We start from the raw sequence: 21,844 nt of genomic DNA on the forward strand, positions 1-21,844 counted from the left end.
CCGGAGAGGGAGGAGACTGCCGAGTCCGCGGAGCTGGCCGGAGACGGGGAACGCCCGGCAGTGGGGGGAAACTCCGGAGAGTCAGAGCGTTGTATGCCCGGGCCGATGCGACGTGCGGTAGAGCGCGTAGGACGCCCCGAGCGCGCAGCGGGCCCAGAGGGGAGAGAGGGAGGCGGTTGTGGAGGCGAGGGCATGCGAGCCGTAACAGACACCGAGCACCTATAAGGCATATGTATGGCATATTGGTGTTTGTGTATTGTTGCTGGTTTTCGCTTTATATTGGCCTGTGTGTTGTCGGTATGGTATAGGCCTACGTTGCTAATAGAGAGCGGCATAATTGCTTTTCGCCTAGAGCGGCAGAAATGCACAGGCCGGGCCTGGCGAGAAGCCAACGTAGGCCTAGTTCTTTTCATCGTTCTCATTCGTTCGGCCTCTTATTAAGAAATGTGCGTATAGCCTATAATAAGCCAGCTACATTTTCGTTTGCATTCTGACCTCAGAAAATTTAGTTCTCATGTAGCTCCCCTTTATTTTTTATGTATTCACTGATCGCTCGGCTGTTGTGAAAAATGAAATGTGTGTGGGCTACTTTTGTTTTCCGTGTTACAGTTTGTTGTGCTATATGACTGTGTTTAAATAAATGAGTAATAAAATGTTGTTCAGTCTCCTTGCTGTGTTGCCGAATGCCGACACATTGAGAATGAATCTACCGCTTATCTGAGGCGGCTGCTGCCGCTCGCTCCGTGTGTATGGTAAGGTTATATGTATAATAATAATAATGTGTATGGTAAGGTTATATGTATAATAATAATAATCATAATGATAAAGGAACGACTAGTCGACAAGTCGCTTGAAATGAGGACTTCTAGTCGAGCAGAAAAATCTTTAGTCGGGGGCAGGCCTACCACACACACACAGACAGACAGACAGACAGACAGACAGACAGACACACAGACAGACAGACAGTCACACAGACAGACAGACAGACAGCCACACAGACAGACAGACAGCCACACAGACAGACAGACAGACAGACAGCCACACAGACAGACAGACAGACAGCCACACAGACAGACAGCCACACAGACAGACAGACAGACAGACAGACACAAAGACAGACAGACAGACAGACAGACAGCCACACACACACACAGACAGACAGACAGACAGACAGACAGACATACACACAAACAGACAGACAGACAGACAGACAGAGGCCGAGAGTAGGTAATTATCATGTCAGATAAGCTGACTGCCTTCAAAGCCTGCGGCCCACTCAATGGCTCCCGCCAGCCTCGTCAGCGAGCGCTCACCTCCTCCTCTCTCTCCCTCGCCGCCTCCAGCGGCGCCTCGTCCTCCCGAGTCTCCGCTCCCCCGTCCTCGCCGGCCGCGCTGGTCTGCGCAGGTGGAGGGCACCCGTCTTCTTCACTGTCCGCCATCGCCGTGGAGGCGTCAGAGGCAGAGGTCACGGAGAGGTCGCTGGGCTCCTCCTCCTCTTCCTCCTCTTCCTGTGAGATCAGAGTCTGTGACTCTCTCTCCACCCCGACGAGCAGATCGTCCTCCAGGTCCAGCCACAGCACCTTTGACCTGGAGAGAGAGAGGGAGAGACAGAGAGGGAGAGAGGGACAGAGAGACAGAGAGAGGGAGAGAGACAGAGAGAGGGAGAGACAGAGAGGGAGAGAGGGACAGACAGAGAGAGGGAGAGAGAGAGGGAGAGACAGAGAGGGAGAGAGAGACAGAGAGAGGGAGAGAGAGAGGGAGAGAGAGAGAGAGAGAGAGAGACAGAGAGAGGGAGAGGCAGAGAGAGACAGAGAGAGGGAGAGAGAGAGAGGGGGGGAGAGAGGGAGAGACAGAGAGAGAGACAGAGAGAGAGAGAGACAGAGAGAGGGAGAGGCAGAGAGAGACAGAGAGAGAGAGAGAGAGAGGGAGACAGAGAGAGGGAGAGAGAGAGAGACAGAGAGAGAGAGAGAGGGGGGGAGACAGAGAGAGGGAGAGACAGAGAGAGAGAGAGAGAGAGGGGGGGGCGGACAGAGAGAGGGAGAGAGAGAGGGAGAGACAGAGAGAGAGAGAGGGGGGGGGGCGACGTGGTCAGTCAATGCACGATTCATATGTAAATATGTCAAGGGGAACTCATATGCTGACCGGCTACTGCATTATTCAATAAAGAAGCTGTCCATCATCGTAATCTTCACCAGCACTACCAGCTATGTAGTCACCTTCATCACCACCAGCTCGTCGAGGCACCGACGTCCCCAAGCAACAGAGTTTCTCAGAGCTGCCGAGCGCCCCCCCTCCAATCCCCCCCCCCCCCCCCACACACACACACACACACACATGCACACACATTCGGTGGGCAACTTTGTTTATACTCCCGACTCTCTTTCCTCTCACCGGCGAGGCACCGGGCTGCTGTCGGTCTCCAGATATGAATATTTAACGAGACCGTTAGTCACCAGCCCCGTCGCCATGCGGAGCCCCGGTGCTCATGGGCCCGATCCGCTTATGTGATGAGTCTGAAAACGGATCCGCCAATTGAACCCCGGACCGCCGACTGACAGATGGTAGACTATTAGGGCTGGGATCCGAAAGGGACAGTCACACGTGGGCCGCCGTTTGTCGCGCCGTGACGCGCGCAAATTGTGGCTCACGAGGCTACAACAAGTAGCCTCTGTTTCACAAATAGGCCAACTTTTAAAGCTGTTGCGTATGCGAGGAAAAGTTGGCCTGTGGTATCCTCACAGGTCACAGCATTAGTGTACAATTTAAAGCCAAACAAATCACTGAAATAGCTTAGCCTATTTATCACGGCAACTGATTCCCAAATGTCTACTGCCAAAGCAACCACCTTTGTTACACAAATTGGATTAAGGCCTACGGTTTCGGAAATTTGGGGGGAATATTTGAGGTTAGGCTATATGAGCGGAAACACGACGCAATCAATCAATGCGTGGGTTGCCTATTGGCGTAGCATAATAAGCAAACACCCGTACCTTCACATTTAGCGTGTACCTACAAAAATAGCACCACGGGTAGGCCTATGTGGACATGACTGGATGCGTTTTCTACTCAGCTGGCACGTACTCCACTCTTGCGAGCTAGGCCATTATAAACCAATTGGATTTGAAACGTTCTTGTCGCCAAAACACGAGATACGAAGTTGTTTGCTTCATGTTAAGGCGCAAAAACAAAAAAGGAACAATAGTCAGCCACTTAGGGCCTTTTCCATGTCGAATTAATTCATACTATGGAATATCACAACCCAGTAGGCCAGCCTAACAGACAAGTTCTGACTAAACACCTGTGGTGGTAAGATTTCAGTACCCCATCTCCCTGCTGCGCCATATAGGTCTACAACATATAGGTCCGTGTCTGCGTAAAGGTCAACATTATGAATGTCATTAACACGTCAACTGCTGTTAGGCTTACCGGCCTTGGCTGTCTTCGGCTTTGCACCTGTCGAGCGACCCGGGGTCGCAGACCGCATCTCCGCCGACCTCTTCTTCCGTGGACTTGCTGGCGAGGTCTTCTAAATCCCACAGGGCTGCTTTGGCCTTCTTTGCGTCCTCCCATATGATGCGACAAACCCGGTCATAGTCGTCCTCTGCTACATTGGGGTGAGTCCAAATCGAGCGTGGAAAAGGCCCCGCTGCGTCGCAGCACAGCACCGCATTCGCCCGACGTGGTCGGAAAGGATCGTCCGGCATCTTATGTCTCAGTTTTCCGTCGATCAAACTGTTTCCAGGCTAGCCGTTCTCCGGTCCACACAGGATGGGTTTTCTGAGTGGAATGTTTGATTTGAATATGTTTTTCATTCGAAGTGAAATAAAAACAAAGATAAATACAAACTGCCCATGGCAACCAGCAATGGAATTTTAATTTGAATTCCTAAATTCCCTCTAATCTGTTAAAATATTCGATACAAATTATTTTCGTTTATTTAAAGAATCTAGGCCTGCTCCAATAGCCTCGTTTATGTCAATGTATGGCCAATGCAGCAACAAGATCCAACTTTGCAGCTATATATCATTTTAGCTGCTGCTGCTGTGGGTGTGTGTGGCTTTATTTATTTCATTTTTTATGCGAGGTTGAGGGGCAGCTACATTTCATTATAGGGACTGTTTCTACACAACACATTGGGTGAAACTAATTACCGTTTATGTGCAAAACGGGAAATGGCATTAGAATTTACTGGCGAGAGTTCCAGGCTGTTAGGCATCAATTTCACGTTAAGTGAGCAAGAAGTGGACATCTACCGTTTAACTGCGCGTAATCAGATGATTGACCAATATGGAAGTACATAGCTATCTGTTCCAGGCCACTGTGCCCTATACTTCTCCCTTCTCCCAATCCCTATGGCTCTCATGCACTCTGAAGAGATTCCAACTCGGTGAGCCCACTTGTTGTCACCTCCAGTACCGCCAGCATCATTATTAACCAGGACTTTTATTATTTATCATTTGTATGCAGTGCCAATGGAACGTGCCCTTCTATAAAACTAGGTTATGCCTAGCGCGCAGTGGCTTTTAAATCAAAGATGGAACTCGACATGGTGGTAGGATTTTAAAACGGAATCATCTCGGCAGAGAGACTCAGACCAGAGCGCGCGACGCGTAGGGAGAGAGAGAGAAAGAGAGAGAAAGAGAGAGAGAGCGAGAGAGAGGGGGGGCGCAGAGTGGAGCTGGTCTGCAGTCTGATTCTTGGCGTCGCGAAGACCAGAGATACTGTAGCCTACGCTTGGGAGGGCTGCGAATACGGGAAATAGCCTCCACTTGTTCATTTCTCACCTCTAGAACGTCTAAAATGTTGGCCTGGAACTTTGAAGCGGGACGTTTTGACGGATCCGGATAGTCTGTTTCGGTCTCCCTTATTTAGGGGTTCATTCGTGAAACGTGGATTATCGACACGGCGATGCGCTTGTTAATTGGGAATAAAACAGAAGAAACCCGGCACCGCCGTGGGAGAAACTGAAAGAGGCATCTCTCCCTTTCACCCATCCTCACACCTCGAATTTGATATCTGTGAACGAGGGCTTTGTGTGATTATTGCGCGTGGGTAGATAAGTCACCACTTGTACTCTCTCTCCCTCGGTTTATTCTAGCCTTGTGTGAAATCTTAACGGATAGATTCGCAAACCCCGCGGTCCGCATGACATGGTTCAGTCCAGCTGCGAGATCCGAGCCTCGATGCATTGGGATTTTTCCTCAGCGCCTCTACACCAAGTGAATCTCCCGTTTGAAAACCCGTCTGATAACTAACCGCGCCTGCCAGAAATCCCCTGCCATGACGGCCGCCTCGAACCGGGACGGAACGGGACTCGCAAGGAGAACGGAATGCGCGTGCAGCAGGCATAGCGGGCCGAGGAAAAAGAACGGAATACGTATTTTTGCGCTAATGAAGGGGGGAGTACAGGCGCACTATTGGAGCAAGGTGCTGTTCTTGTATATGGGGCTACTGGCTGCCTCCGTAAAAGGTAAGTTTCTGACGCTCTGTGTAGTAAAGCGCAGTGGGCTATATTTCCCGCTATCCCCTCCAGAATGCTAAGCAGCCTGCCTACACCTTTCAGTGAATGTCGCTTTTCATACAAGTGAAAGTTGGTTGATGAGGGCAGTAAAACGATGGGGGTTCTGCCGGGGGAGACGGCTCCTATTCCGTTGACACGGACCGGCATTGCATAATCGAATGTGTATTTTCTCATTTCTCGTTCAAGAAAACGAGGTTAGATACAATCGTGTGATAACGTAGCCAACAGTATCTCTATGCGGGGTTATCTCGCTGCTGAGCGTCGGTCTATTTGATGGTTCGCGAAGGCTGCTGTAGGCTATAGCTACAACCTCCCCACTCCGTGAATCCGTTAGGTGGTCATCATGCGAGCACCGGTTGAACGTCAAGTAGGCTATGCCATGGGATTGTGAATACAATCAGCCCTATTAACTTCTGCTCTGATCAAGTATTTCTCTGGTTCGTTTCTTCATGTCATTGAGTTGCCTATATCCGCTTGGCCGTGGGTTCTACTGTACACTCACCTTTCATTTTATGAGGATGAGTCTGATGAATGCCTTCTCATCCTTTGAGTGAGTGTGTGTGTGTGTGTGTGTGTGTGTGTGTGTGTGTGTGTGTGTGTGTGTGTGTGTGTGTGTGTGTGTGAGAGAGAGAGAGGGAGAGAGTGGGGGCGGGGGTAAATTATACAATTAGAGGTGACATATGGAATCGTTAAATCTTTGGGTATAGTTGGCACGAACGTGGACGGGGTCCTACCAGCGTTCAACAACTAAGGGTAAACTTAACCCTAAACGTGAGCATCTTCTTTCTTGGAGAATGGCAGTGATATTCTACGTTTGAACAACTCGCCGTGGTTTTAGATCGATCTGCCTTCAGAGCTGCAGAGCGGCCTCGGTGACTATAGAGTGTATTTTAACTCAGTAGCTATTTTCTTGAGCAGGTTCTTTGGAAGGAAATCTAACCGCTGTATGAAGGCCTTTGCAATCAAAATGACGACTATGCACGGGGTTACGGAAGAGCCAGGCCTATAGCCACCCTTGGCGTTAGTGATTATACGTTGTTGTTTTGTCGTACACGCCACCAATAAGACCTTCCAGCATGCAATAAACGGATAGAAACGAATTAAATAGATATATACTTTATGGATCCCCCTGGGGGAAATTTTGCGATTTCAACATGGCCTACCAAGACGGAAATCTCGCCATGGAAATGTGTTCAGTGGTGGATGGCACGTTTGAGTCATTACAGTATAGCCTAGCTCCCCACCCAAACTGCCATCCGTCCGCGCTCATTTACGCACGATCATCCAACATACGGTGTAGACAGTCATGGATACACACATAGTCCAACATTCGCCCTCTGCCTTTTTGGAGAACCCACCACTTGACCGGGTCCTAGGGACGATTCAAACCCATTCTATAGCCTACCATCTTATGACTGTCGACACAATCTCCCGCAGTCGCATCTTGAGCATTAGCCTCTGGCCCTGTGGGCAGCATCACATATGACCAATTCAAACACATGGATTAACCACTTTGAAAAAAACCAACTTATTTTGGGTGGGCATTTCTCATAATTTAACCATACTATCACCACTTTAGGCTACCCAGCAAGTGTTTAGCCTACGGCATGACAACGGATCTCGCTAAATGTCTGAGTCCCACGGTGATGTGGCTGCTCTCCTCCTCTCGCGCTGCGGACACCAGCAGCAGTTGCCGCGTTCTCCCATTGAGCGGCACCAGAGATTCACACTAGTGGCGGGAACGAGGAGACGCGGACGAGCAGCTGCACACTGCCCACGCAGCCCGGTTTTAGATAAGAGACGGGGGGGGGGCTTTGCAAACGCCTTTACGAGTTAGGCTATATTTGGAGTAGGCTATAGAGTGACGGTTTCACAGACACTTCATGTCGTGAAAGGCTTCCGTGAAACCAGATGCCGGTATACATTTGAATGATTTTATCACGAGTGCTCAACCGTGGTGAGTGAGGAGGGCTCACCGATTAAAATAAAATATTGTAGGTTTGGCCACTGCTGTCCAAGTTCCTTTCGGAAACTCCTTGTGTGCCTGTTTTAGCGAGGCTCTCACCCTCAACGTGACGCAGTGATCCGATAACGTGCGAAGCGTCTCTGGTGGATAGATATTGAGTTAACAACTGGCGCTCCATCACTCTCTCACTCTAAACCGCCCGCTCCCGCGGGGCCGGCCGCTCAATAAACGCTAATCAACCTTCGTTCATTAAACCCACGACAGTGAAGACGGGAGAGAGAGGCGGGGCACGATGGAAGATGTAGGCCGAGGAATGACAGACGGATGAGGCAGATCACGGATGACTAGGCATGTGTGGCAACGTGAACACGGCGGAACCCACGCGCCGAGGTTTGCCCGGTGTTAGATCACTCGCCGCCCGGTAATACGAGACTAATCACTCAACAATGTCTGCATTCACGGGGATCACGTATTGTCTTCTCGTCGCCTGCGTAACGCAACCCTCGGCTCTTGTTAACCAAACCGCATTTTTTATTTATGCACTACGGTTTCAGTGTGCGGCCGTGATGTAACTTTGTGTAACGTATGGTTGGCTTCTTGGCTCTCCATTCTTTTTTGCATTTTATCCGAGGTCGTTTGAATACCAATAGACATGACATTGTACCACAGACACGGTTCCAAATTGTGCGCGCGTGAGCCCCCCCACCCCCTCGCCGTCAGTCCCGTGAGACACGGGAGGCGTCGCGGCTTCACCCCCACAGCCCGATAAACAAAGGCGAACAGATGGTTTAGATATCCAGCGCCGCCGCCGGCCCCAAAAGTGACAGTTTCAAATTCAGGACCTTGGAGAGCGGCCGGCGAGAGAGCGGCTAGTAGTTCCTGAACCGAGGCGCTGGAGCTGCGGTCCGTTTCAGGACCACGGACAGGTCCTCCCCGTAGGCCGCTCCAGTCCGTGTCGTTAGCACAGCTGTACACCAAGGCAAAGCTCTCACTAGCGCCAGGCCTACCATGCTGACAGGGACGCGGTGTGGGGTGGGCATGAGTGTGTGTGTGTGTGTGTGTGTGGCGGGGGGGGGCGTTCAATACTGACTTCCATATATCTTCCCTCTCCCCCTGTGTGTGTGTGTGTGCATGTGTGTTTGCGTGTGTGTGTGTGTGTGTGTGCATGTGTGTGTGTGTGTGTGTGTGTGCGTGCACGGCCCTCACTGGCCTCTCCTCTCGCTCATGATAATCATCAGTGGAGAAATAAAGAGGGATGAGAGAGAGAGGGGGATGAGGGGGGGAGTGAGAGAGAGGGATGAAAGAGAGAGAGAGATAAGAGATAGAGAGAGAGAGAGAGAGGGAAGGAGGAGATACCTAGTCTTTATCTTTGTAGTGGTTTTAAGCCGGGGTCTCTGTTTTAAAAGGTAAATGGTAAATGGACTGCACTTATATAGCGCTTTTCCACCTTAGCGGCACTCAAAGCGCTTTACAATGGCCTCTCATTCACCCATTCACACACACACTCACACACCAATGGCGGTAGCTGCCATGCAAGGTGCTAACCTGCTCATTGGGAGCAATTTGGGGTTAGGTGTCTTGCTCAGGGACACTTCGACATGTGAACAGTCGGAGCTGGGATTCGTACCGCCGACCCTTCGATCACTGAACGACCCGCTCTACCAACTGAGCTACAGCCGCCCCCAAAATGATCTGCTAGGAGAGGAGTCTCATCTTCTCTGGCATTACCCCTGCTCCTCTTTCAGACTATTTCAACACATTGTGCACAGCTAAAAGGCCATTAGGAGAGAGAGAGAGAGAGTGTGTGTGTGTGCGCGCACGTGCGTGTGCGCAGGCATGTGCACAAGTGTGAGTACACCAATCTCCACCTCCATTCATTACAGGACGACTGGGTTTCATGGGCTTTCATGATGAGGTGTGTGTGTGTGTGTGTGTGTGGATGACGCAGGCGGTCCTTTGCGATCTCAGTCATCGTCTCCCCAGTGGGCTGCTCACGCTCTCCTCTGGTTCAGGCTGTCATCTGTCTCCACGCCGACACACCGCTGCGCCTGTCTGATCAGACACCCGGTCCCCTGCACACACACATACACACACACGCATACGCACGCACACTCACACACACGGACACACACACGCACGCACACACACGGACACACACACACACACACGCACACACCCACACGCACACACACACACACACACACGCATCTGCACGCGCACACACACACATTCTGTTTGTTTTTACAATGTCATAATCACGAGTCCCAGCCTTTCCTGGTCCTGTCACTCTCTTCATCTCTGTGTGCTTGATCTTAGGCTTACAGCTACCTGGTAACATTTAGACCATTCTCAAGCTATACTCATTCATAGTCAGGTACCATTTGTAATTGGGAATTGGATACACATGTCACTTTTCAAAGACTCCACACAGCATTAAAATCATTTCCTGTACCCTGACGAAGGCAGACTGAATGAAACATTCACCACATGTGAGAAAACAACCCAAAAAACTACTTGAGCCAGGTTTGAATCTGTCCCTCTAAACACTACAAAGAGAACAGACCTGTCTCAAAATACTATTTGAAATAGAGTAATTTCAGTTAGCTATATGTGCTTGATTTCCCTTGTCTGGCAGAATGGAACCAATGGGCTGTTCTCAAAGAAGCCCCGCCCACCCACCACTCAGGACTGGTCAAGGAAATGATTTCCAGTAGTATTTTGACCCAGTTCTGCTGGACAGGTATCACAGCCACAATTCACCACCATTCTATTACAGTATAGACTTCATCCTCACTAGTTCTGAGAACACAAATCACTAATTGGCCAATTAGTCAGCGCTAATTGCCCCCCCGCCCCCCTCAGAACCCATAGAGAATGAAGGGGGTAATGAATTCCGCTCCTGGGCCTGAGTCCCAAAGTGAATGGCGGTCAATGAGAGGTTATTCTCTTGGCTTATGACGGCACTACCCTGTTTTTTGTCAGCTGTGCCCTTGCAAAACAGTGCCGGGGGATTGGATCTGATTGGCGCCGCTGGAATTGGGCGGCGCCAAAGGGTGGCTTATCTAAAAAACAACAACGGTTGAGCCAGCCCAGATGTGAGATGTGGTTTTATCAGCGGAGGGCCTAGTAGAGACGTCCAATCTAGGAATCTAGGTGTGTGTATCCGAAAGAAGGCTGCCCCTTCTGTGTACTGCTTATCAGCTATCAGCGATCCTACAGATTAGATGGCTGGTGGTCGTGAATCTTCTAAGGGTTTATTCTGCCTCCTCCATCTCCCTCCCTCCCTCCCTCCTCGTGATTGGGTGTTGTCGTGGTGATTTATCACGGGCGGTTTAGTGGGGTATAGGGGTGAAGGGAGGAGGAAGATGGAGAAGAAGAAGAAGAGGGCCTGTTTCAAGTGCTAGCCTTGGTGTGTCATGAATGCTGATCAGGAGTGCCTCTTTCCTGTGGTTTTTAGTGTTTTCTCGATGTGTGTGTGTGTGTGTTTATGTATATATAGGCCGTGTTTATCAGTTCCACAAAGAGAGAAGCTCATCACTGACGTTCACAGGGATGGACTGTGATTGGTTGGGGTCATGAGCTTGGCCTTACGTGTGAAACACATCTACGAGGCGTCCTTCATCTGATAGAATCCAGGACAGGATAGTCTCCACACAGCTGGCCCCCATCCAGTCACATCAGATCAGTGATTTATCCAAGGGAAGGAGGGAGGGAGGGAGGGAGGGAGGGAGGGAGGGAGGGAGGGAGGAATGAAGGAAGGAAGGAAGGAAGGAAGGAAGGAAGGAAGGAAGGAAGGAAGGAAGGGAGGAAGGAAGGAAGGAAGGAAGAGAGGGAGGAAGGAAGGAATGAAGGAAGGAAGATAGGAAGGAAGGAAGGAAGGAAGGAAGGAAGGAAGGAAGGAAGGAAGGAAGGAAGGAAGGAAGGAAGGAAGGAAGGAAGCAAGGAAGGAAGGAAGGAAAGAAGGAAGGAAGGATGCATTCTGCAGCCATTCAAACATAACCTTCAACCCTTTATAAGGGCTGTAGTTCAAAGGTCAAGGCTCCCAGTGGGGAGGTTGTAGGGATAACGTGCGGTGATGGATCGTCCATCCATCCTCATCCATCTTCATCCCTCTCTCAGTGCTAGATAGTCCTGCAGGACTGTAGGGCAGTCTAACCTAGTTAAGTAGACACACACACACACACACACACACACACACACAGAACATTAACTAAGACACACACACACACAAACACAGAACATTAACTAAGACACACAAGCACACATATAACATTAACTAAGACACACACACAGAAAATTAACTAAGACACACACACACACACACAGAACATTAACTAAGACACACAAACACACACATAACATTAACTAAGGCACACAAACACACAGAACATTAACTAAGACACAAACACACAGAACATTAACTAAGACACAAACACACACACAGAATTTTAACTAAGACACACACACAGAACATTAACTAAGACACACAAACACGCACAGAACAAGACACACAAACACACACAGAACATTAACTAAGACACACAGAACATTTACTAAGACACACACAGAACATTAACTAACACACACACACAGAACATTAACTAAGACACACACACACACACAGCACATTAACTAAGACACACAAACACACACAGAACATTAACTAAGACACACACACACAGAGAACATTAACTAAGACACACAAACACACAGAACATTAACTAAGACACACAAACACACACAGAACATTAACTAAGACACACAAACACACAGAACATTAACTAAGACACACAAACACATAGAACATTAACTAAGACACACAAACACACAGAACATTAACTAAGACACACACACACACAGAACATTAACTAAGACACAAACACACACAGAACATTAACTAAGACACACAAACACACAGAACATTAACTAACACAAACACACAGAACATTAACTAACACAAACACACAGAACATGAACTAAGACACACAAACACACACACACAGAACATTAACTAAGACACACACAGAACATTAACTAAGACACAAACACACAGCACATTAACTAAGACACACACACACACACACACAGAACATTAACTAAGACACACAAACACATAGAACATTAACTAAGACACACACACACACACACAGAACATTAACTAAGACACACAAACACACAGAACATTAACTAAGACACACAAACACACAGAACATTAACTAAGACACACACACACACAGAACATTAACTAAGACACACAAACACACAGAACATTAACTAAGACACACACACACACAGAACATTAACTAAGACACAAACACACACAGATCAACACACACATGCATTGTACAGACCCACCTTACACACTCTGAGAGAGAGAACACAAACACACACGCACACACACGCACAGGTCGGCTCAGGATTGGATCAATTTATTTTCTCCGGGACGATCGTTTGAAATGCTTAGTGCCTCCATGATACTGTTACCCAGGGGACCTTGATCATCCTCACCCTCCTCTTCCTCGCTAGGCCACACACACTGAAGAGGGAGTGGTCAAATACAAGGAAAGCTTCGTTAGCGAATCTAAAACACTTCCGACGAGGCCGGAGACGAGACGAGGGAAGTGGAGGCGACCGTAGCGCTGACCTCCGACCTGAGGCTGCGACGCTACGGACGACAGCTCTGGCGAAGGGGAAGCAGGAAGGGGATGATTGACTTCCGCTAACGCCCGGTGCTGTCACTCCACCCGCATTCTCCATAGATCCCCCAGGGAAACTGGATAGGAAAAAGGGTGTGTGTGTGTGTGTGTGTGTGTATGTGTTGTTCTTTTTCCTGTTGCCATGGAAACAGCGTTTTGCTTCCAGGACATGGACAGTGAACAGGATTCCTTGGACTGCTTCCAGTCTCTTCCACTCTTTCTGATCTCTTTTTGCCATCTCTCTCTGCCCCCCCCTCTCTCTATCTCTCCCCCCCCCCCTCTCTCTATCTCTCTCTCCCCCCCCCCCCCTCTCTCTCTCTCTGCCAAACACACACACACACACAGACTCACCTTACCCGGCCTGTAATGTGTGTGGGAGTTCTATTTGAAGAAGAGTTGAATAAACTCCCCCGCACAAGTAAAGTAAAAAAAAAGAAAAAAGAAATAACACACACACACACACACACACACACTGACTACGACACTAAGGCTCTGACTCTGACCTTGAATAGGCCGCTATTGTATCGATTAGCTGGCTGCTGTGAGCTGTACGGAGCTGTTAGCAACATCTCAGCGTGGTCTGGGAGCTGCTCTGCCCTCAAACGCAAAGCGCTGGAGGAGAGAGCGGACTTCCCACAGCATCCGTGGGCGTGAGCTTCCCTCCATCCAGGAGCTGGACAGCGGTCAGAGAGCCAGCGAAGCCCGCAGGGTCATCAGAGACCTCAGCCACCCCGATCACGGACGGGTTCAGCCGCTGCCGTCTGGCTAACGCTACGGCAGCATCAAGGCTGGGCCGGCGGGCTCGCACCTTAACCCTAACCCGCTGGCATCAAAGGCCTTGATGCGAGTGCTTCGCTTAAAAAAATAAGTGCACCGGATACAATTTGAGACGGACTTGCGATGGATCACTTCTAACATCAAATCCAATTATTTATATATAATTATTTGTAGAGGCCCGGTTATTATTTAGACATGTGACCAATCAGAACCATATAGGCTATCAAATTCATGGCTAGCTATGTTGTTTTATGTAAAGGCAACACAGTTCCTGGTTGAGGAGGCTTATTAGTGCCCATGTCATCTATCTATCTATCTATCTATCTATCTATCTATCTATCTATCTATCTATCTATCTATCTATCTATCTATCTATCTATCTATCTATCTATCTATCTATCTATCTATCTATCTATCTATCTTGTGCGTCTTTGTTTGTGTGTGTGTGTTTGTGTGTGTGTGTGTGTGTGTGTGTGTGTGTGTGTGTGTGTGTGTGTGCGCGCATGCGAGCACAGAGCCTTTGGCTGAGCTGATAATGGTGGTGGTTAGATATGACCCAGCTGGAAGGAACTGGCTCTTCCTCCCTGTGTGAGAGAACACACACCCCATTGTGCCTTCCCCACTGAGCCCAGAGAGTAATAATGTGTATGTGTGTGTGTGTGTGTCCGTCTGTGTGTGTGTGCTTGTATGTGTGTATTTGTGTGCGTGTGTGCGTTTGTATGTGTGTGTTTGTATGTATGTGTGTATTTGTGTGTGTGTGTGTGTGTGTGTGTGTGTGTGTGTGTGTGTGTGTGTGTGTGTGTGTGTGCATGTGTGTGTGTGGGTGGGGGGGATCTGCACCGCCAATTTCCTGTGTCAAGACCAAGGATCATTCCATGGGACTAGCTGATATGACTGTGTTGTGAACAGAAGCATTAACCCTGCAGGGAGCAGCACGCCAGTCTGATGACTAATACTCTCACGTGTGTAGAGAGTCAATGGAAGCTCCAAAATTCATTTTAACATATATCTAATAAGCAAAATGGCGAGATAATAATATACAATGAGATGTTCAGCAATATTGTTACCCTAACTTTTATTATGGCAGGGAGTCCTTACATTAACAATACTATTTCACTGTAGCATTATAGCCTCTTTCAACCAGCAACTTAGGCTAGCGACCTGAGCTAGCGACCTGAGCTAGCGACCTGGTCTAGAGACCTGAGCTAGCCACCTGAGCTAGCGACCTGGGCTAGCCCACTTGAGCTAGCGACCTGGTCTAGAGACCTGGGCTAGCGACCTGAGCTAGCGACCTGAGCTAGCGACCTGAGCTAGCGACCTGAGCTAGAGACCTGAGCTAGCGACCTGAGCAGCATATGTGTTCAATTGTTAAGCTACAGAATATAAAACATTACACATCCATAGCTGTCAGTTTGAGGATTGGGACAATAAATTACACAGAAACAATATGTTGGTGCATTTGTCGTTATATAGGTCTACAGTATCTGTAGTTTTCAGTCAGAGATCCGAACACCTTGGGAAAGAGGGTCGTTCGGAACTCCAAAATGTTGGTTACTCTGAAAGTGATGTCAAAATACAGCACATTTACAAAATAGGACATTTATTTAATTTTCACTCAGAATAAATCAATGAATACCCCCAATAGCAATCGGAACGGCATTGACATGACAGTCAAATAGCCAACTAGCTACTACATCTGACAGTCCAGTGTGGACACATCACAACAATGTCCCCACTGTGCACACTCACTCTCACTCACTGAAAACTCGCTCCTCTAAATAAAGGTCACTTTAAAGCTCACGTTACAGTAAAATGTTCAGTTTGATGGTTCTTCTGGTTCTGACAGCTGTTGGGTTGACCGGACTTTGCGGATCTCTGATGGGCGTCTCTGAGGTTCAGCCTCAACAAAACGGATCTCTGAGGTTCTACTGTACCTCAACAGAACGGATCTCTGAGGTTCTACTGTACCTCAACAGAACGGATCTCTGAGGTTCTACTGTACCTCAACAGAACGGATCTCTGAGGTTCTACTGTACCTCAACAGAATGCTGTAGCCATTAAACTACACTCACTATCTATAGTTAGCTAGCTAGCTAACTCACTAACAAATTCTGCGAACAGTTGACCAACTGTCAAACCTAAAAAATGTTGCCTAGATAGCTATGTATCTATCTGACAGAAACAGCATGTTTAATCATGTGAGTGGAAGAGCTAATAATGCTCCTCTCCATCTCTGCTAACATTATTCTACGTTCAGTGAATGAAAAGCTGAAAGAAGAGACGTGTGAAAGGGCGGGAATGTGTGAGTAGTGAAAATCACTCGCGGTGCCGGAAAGGTTATCACAGTAATTTATGAGGAACTAGGTCTGAAAGGGGCTTGTGTTTCTGTGTTGGTGTATCTGTGCTGCCGATTTTGTGTGTGTGTGTGTGTGTGTCTCTGTCGGTGTGTTTCTCCAACCAAAGCAAACATATTCTCGCCCATAGCAAGGTCAGTGTTGACATCACGCCTCAATCTCTAGGGACCTCTGTATGTGTGTGTGTGTGTGTGTGTGTGTGTGTGTGTGTGTGTGTGTGTCTGTTTGTATTCATACTGTGAGTGTATGACATGTATTGCCATTGGCATCGACTTCCTTAGATACTCAAATGACCCTTTGGGATGATGGTTCTGTGATGTGATTGGATCCCATCACAGAGCTAAGGAGGAAATCTATTTGTCAGTTACATTATCAGCGGGTGTAGTAAACATGTGTTTACTGGTTCCAGCATCACTTGCCGTGCCTAGGATGCAGGGCAGGGTGCCTAGGAGGCAGGGCAGGGTGCCTAGGAGGAAGGGCAGGGTGCCTAGGAAGCAGGGCAGGGTGCCTAGGAGGAAGGGCAGGGTGCCTAGGAGGCAGGGCAGGGTGCCTAGGAGACAGGGCAGGGTGCCTAGGAGGCAGGGCAGGGTGCCTAGGAGGAAGGGCAGGGTGCCTAGGAGGCAGGGCAGGGTGCCTAGGAGGAAGGGCAGGGTGCCTAGGAGGCAGGGCAGGGTGCCTAGGAGACAGGGCAGGGTGCCTAGGAGGCAGGGCAGGGTGCCTAGGAGGAAGGGCAGGGTGCCTAGGAAGCAGGGCAGGGTGCCTAGGAAGCAGGGCAGGGTGCCTAGGAGGCAGGGCAGGGTGACTAGGAGGAAGGGCAGGGTGCCTAGGAAGCAGGGCAGGGTGCCTAGGAGGCAGGGCAGGGTGCCTAGGAGGAAGGGCAGGGTGCCTAGGAAGCAGGGCAGGGTGCCTAGGAAGCAGGGCAGGGTGCCTAGGAGGCAGGGCAGGGTGCCTAGGAGGAAGGGCAGGGTGCCTAGGAGGCAGGGCAGGGTGCCTAGGAGGAAGGGCAGGGTGCCTAGGAAGCAGGGCAGGGTGCCTAGGAGGCAGGGCAGGGTGCCTAGGAGGCAGGGCAGGGTGCCTAGGAGGAAGGGCAGGGTGCCTAGGAGGCAGGGCAGGGTGCCTAGGAGGCAGGGCAGGGTGCCTAGGAGGAAGGGCAGGGTGCCTAGGAAGCAGGGCAGGGTGCCTAGGAAGCAGGGCAGGGTGCCTAGGAGGCAGGGCAGGGTGCCTAGGAGGCAGGGCAGGGTGCCTAGGAGGCAGGGCAGGGTGCCTAGGAGACAGGGCAGGGTGCCTAGGAGGAAGGGCAGGGTGCCTAGGAGGCAGGGCAGGGTGCCTAGGAGGCAGGGCAGGGTGCCTAGGAGGAAGGGCAGGGTGCCTAGGAGGCAGGGCAGGGTGCCTAGGAGGCAGGGCAGGGTGCCTAGGAGGCAGGGCAAGTCAGAAAAACTCACCAGAATGCGGGAAATTAAGTGTTTGACGCTCAAAATTTGAGCCCTACTCAAACTAGGCCTGACTCAAACTTCATATGCACGATAATATATATGTGTGTGTGTGTGTGTGTGTGTGTGTGTGTGTGTGTGTGGGCGCTCTGTAGGGAGCCTGTGTGTGAGCGTGCGTTTGTGTGTGTGTGTGTTTGTGTGTGTGTGAGCCTGTGTGATTGCACAAAGCACAAGGCCCCCCTCTCCCTGGGCATTAGACTAATGTACAGTAAGGTGCTCAGTCCGCCCATTCCACCCCCGTCTAATGGCGGCCATCTTGAGGTTAATCTGGATAAGATGCGGCCAGGGGAGACACAACCCAAGATGAATGGAGGCGCTAAGAGACATATGGAGCGGAAGAGCTTTCATCATCTCAGAAACACACACACACACACACACACACACACACACACACACACACACAGACACACACACACTATTATATTATTGTGCATTTGAAGTTTGAATCAGGCCTATATCCAGCCTGCTGGAAGGGGGGGCTCAAATATTGAGCATCAAACACTTCATTTCCTGAATTCTGGTGAATTTCTCTGACCAATTTGTGCCTTTTCTGCATCAATTTATGATGAAAATGTATTTATCAGGCTGTATCAGAGCTCGGATCAGTATTTTATATAAAAATTACCCAAAACATAAATTAATTATAAATCCCTCCCTGTCATGGTCTGTCTGGGAACCCTGTGGATACCCGTACTGAATATGAACGCTGTCAGGCCGACGGTGGAAAGTCTGGACAGAGAGACGGACAGAGAGTGGACAGGCTACTGTAGGTCAAGGGTACTGTAGGTCTTTTATGTGCTATATGACAGAATCTGAATTTGTTTTATTGCCATTGCAGCTTGTCAACATACTAGGGCTTCATCAGAGGGGGACACAAGCCTTGTTCATGAGTCTGGTGGCCGTGCCGGAGAAGCCTCCGTTGGTTCACGCTGACTTTCTAAACCTTTCTAGTGGATTCTCCGGGTATTTTGTGTGTGTTGTATGTGACGGCTACTTTGCAGTGAAAGCTGAAAACACAATTCTTTAGAGATGCACATATCTATCTGGCTCTTTTATAAAGCCTTCAACTTTTGCATTTTATCCTCTGTTTACAAGATGATAAAGCGGTTTAGAGGTGGAGAGAAGGAGTTGAGAGAAAGAGAGAGAGAGAGAGAGAGAGAGAGAGAGAGATTTGTTGGTATACTTTGTCCCTTTGATGTGAACTGCTGAAAGAGAGAGAGAGGGAGAGGGAGAGGGAGAGGGAGAGAGAGAGAGGGAGAGGGAAAGAGAAAGAGAAAGAAAGAGAGAGAAACAGCCAGAGAGAGAGAATTGCAGCCAGAAAGAGATTTTTTGCCCCATCCTCATGGTATTGATGGTGTCTGTGTGTGTGTGTGTGTGTGTGTGTGTGTGTGTGTGTGTGTGTGTGTGTGTGTGTGGAGAACAGTCATTTTCCCCAGTGAGAGGCATGGTAACCCTGGTGTAATAGCTACTTTGTCCCTGCAGTTTCTCTGCATGCTCTTGCCCACAAACAGGCCCAGCACAAGATGACACACACACACACACACACACACACACACACACACACAGAGACTCATTGCTTTGGGGATCTGCTGAAATCCCCACAAACACACCTCTAGGATTTGCAGATGTTGCAGATGGCCCTGTTCACCCCCAGATGATGACCTCAGCAGGACAGGCAATGAGACTGAGAACCAAAAATACTCTCTCTCCCACTCTCTCCTTCTCTCTCTCTCTCTCCTTCTCGCTCTCCTTCTCTCTCTCTCCTTCTCTATCTCATTCTCTCTCTCTCCTTCTCTCTCTATCTCCTTCTCTCTCCTTCTCTCTCTCTCCTTCTCTCTCTCTCCTTCTCTCGCTCTCTCCTTCTCTCTCTCTCCTTCTCTCTCTATCTCCTTCTCTCTCTCCTTCTCTCTCCTTCTCTCTCTCTCCTTCTCTCGCTCTCTCCTTCTCTCTCTCTCCTTCTCTAATGACATAAAATAATGACATAAAAATAAACAAAAAGCAAGAAAATAAGGTGGAAGATAAAACATAATAAAAGATAAAGATAATACAGTGTAAAAATCACAGTTTAATAAAAGATTGTACTGAGAGATACATTAAACAAAGAGAGAAGTGCAGTAGAGTGCAGAAGGGAAAAGCTAAAATTAAGAGATATGTTATTAGCTTTCTTTTAAAACCATTTAGCGAGCTGGCTTCCCTGATATCTATAGGTATTGAGTTCCATAGCTTTGGCCTGCACTCCCAATCTTCTTCAGGCTATTGCTGGGAACTTCTATTAGACCAGTAGTGGATGATCACAATGGGCCTCATTCACCAATATCTTCTTAAGTTCTGTTCTTAAATTTCTTCCTAAGAACGTTTCTAAGGAAAGCTCCCGTCTGATTCACGACATGTTCGTAAACCGCTGGAAGAGTTCGCACCTACCTTCTCTTCTCAAGTTCAAAGCTTGTGGCCGCTCACATGAATTAGCATAGGTAAACTCCCCGCCAGCCCCATATAAGGATATACAACTACAGGGTCGTGCGCAGATGTCACTTCTCTGAATGAATACCGCTAATTCGCACTCTCGACTCGCCAGCTTTTCGATAGCATAATGGTTTAGGTGGGGTTGTGTCAGGTGCGTTAGCAAGTCAGAGGACTGCTTGTCGAATCCAGCGTGGGCAATCAAAATCTGATTTTAATTCAGCCAAGTAGGCCTCCTACTACGAGGAAGTTGCCTTGGTGCATAAACATAGCGAGGCAGAACAGTGCAAAATGTCAACGTGATAGAATACAATACAATAGCCTACAGTCTACAAAAATGTAGGCTATATAGCATACACAGCAGTCAACGCTAGCAGTTGACAAAAGAGGTACCCTACGTGTCTGATCTTATCTACATAGGCTACTGTAGAAATGGTCCTTATTGTGTCATTTGTAAATTGAGTATTGGAGTTTATCTGTAATGACCATAACCTTGGAGCCGGCGGCAACATTTCACTGTGACTGGACATTAGGCTGCATGTGACAAATAAAGGACTCGTGAATGTTAAATCTTGAGGAAAGATATGCAGGCCACTGGAGGGGGGCCGGCGTGCCCACTGTTGTCCGAGTTCGACCAGCGCGTTGGTGCCATAATAGGGACAACAGCACTGTTGGGTGTGCGCGCCGCTGGCGATATGGATACAGACACCAGGGATGCGGACTACCACCCCCTCTCCGCAGCAGACTCTCCGTCTAGCGCACTAACACACATCCAACTGTAGAATTGAGGTGACCGCAATCGCCAAATGATGAAATGGTCATGGATTTGTTGGTATTATATGTAGGCCTATACAGCGAAATCTCACGGTGCTTTTGCAGAACGGTCAAAGAATTAAAACAAAACACAACACTCATTTATTTACACCAAAATCATAAATTATTAACACGCAATGTAAATATTTTATCAACATCTTCAAGACTGATCAACACGAATGACAAGCAATTCGGAGCGAAATGATTTAAACAATGACATCAGATATTCTGACGTTTACAATGGAAATTATGGTTATGATTAGGATACGTTATTGGGAATTATGCAAATATAATTATATTTCAATCATATATCATCCAACTGTAGAATTGAGTTGACCGCAATCACCAATTTTGCATAGTCTACATTTCCGCACTCAAATGGCCTACTTGTGACTGCTATTCAGTGTTCGTATATTCTGTTCTTAGCTGAGAACAAATCCCAGATGAGAAACCATTGGTGAATGCCCGAATTTTCTTAGAAACGGCGTAAGTACAGTTTAAGAAGAAATTCTTCTTACGAACTTCTTTACTTCGTTGGTGAATGAGGCCCAGTGTGTTCTTGAAGGCATGTAGTTGACAAGGAAGTTAGCAATGTAGCTTCCTTGCCCATTAAGGGCTTTGTATATGAGAAGGAGGACCTTAAAATCAACTAAATGTTAGAGCAGCTAATACTGGACTAATGTGCTCTCTCTTCTTGGTTTTGTTAATTAATTTTGTTGTTAGTCGGGCTGCGAGTTTTGAATGAGCTGACGTCTCTCAGTGTTTTT

General features: G+C 48.5%; 1 protein-coding gene across 1 annotated transcript in view; it reads left to right on the top strand.

Annotated features, from left to right (window-relative positions):
* Positions 1 to 5,280: 5,280 nt before the first annotated feature.
* The window catches only part of csmd2 (CUB and Sushi multiple domains 2), a gene marked incomplete at both ends in the record, with an annotated part of 339,405 nt that continues 322,841 nt past the window's right edge, over positions 5,281 to 21,844 (top strand). The window contains 1 exon segment of the mRNA XM_084454911.1: positions 5,281 to 5,470. Coding sequence (XP_084311037.1) covers positions 5,281 to 5,470 — 190 coding nt within the window.

This window comes from Borostomias antarcticus (genome assembly GCF_949987555.1).
Source record: "Borostomias antarcticus genome assembly, chromosome: 21".
Lineage (NCBI taxonomy): Eukaryota > Metazoa > Chordata > Actinopteri > Stomiiformes > Stomiidae > Borostomias > Borostomias antarcticus.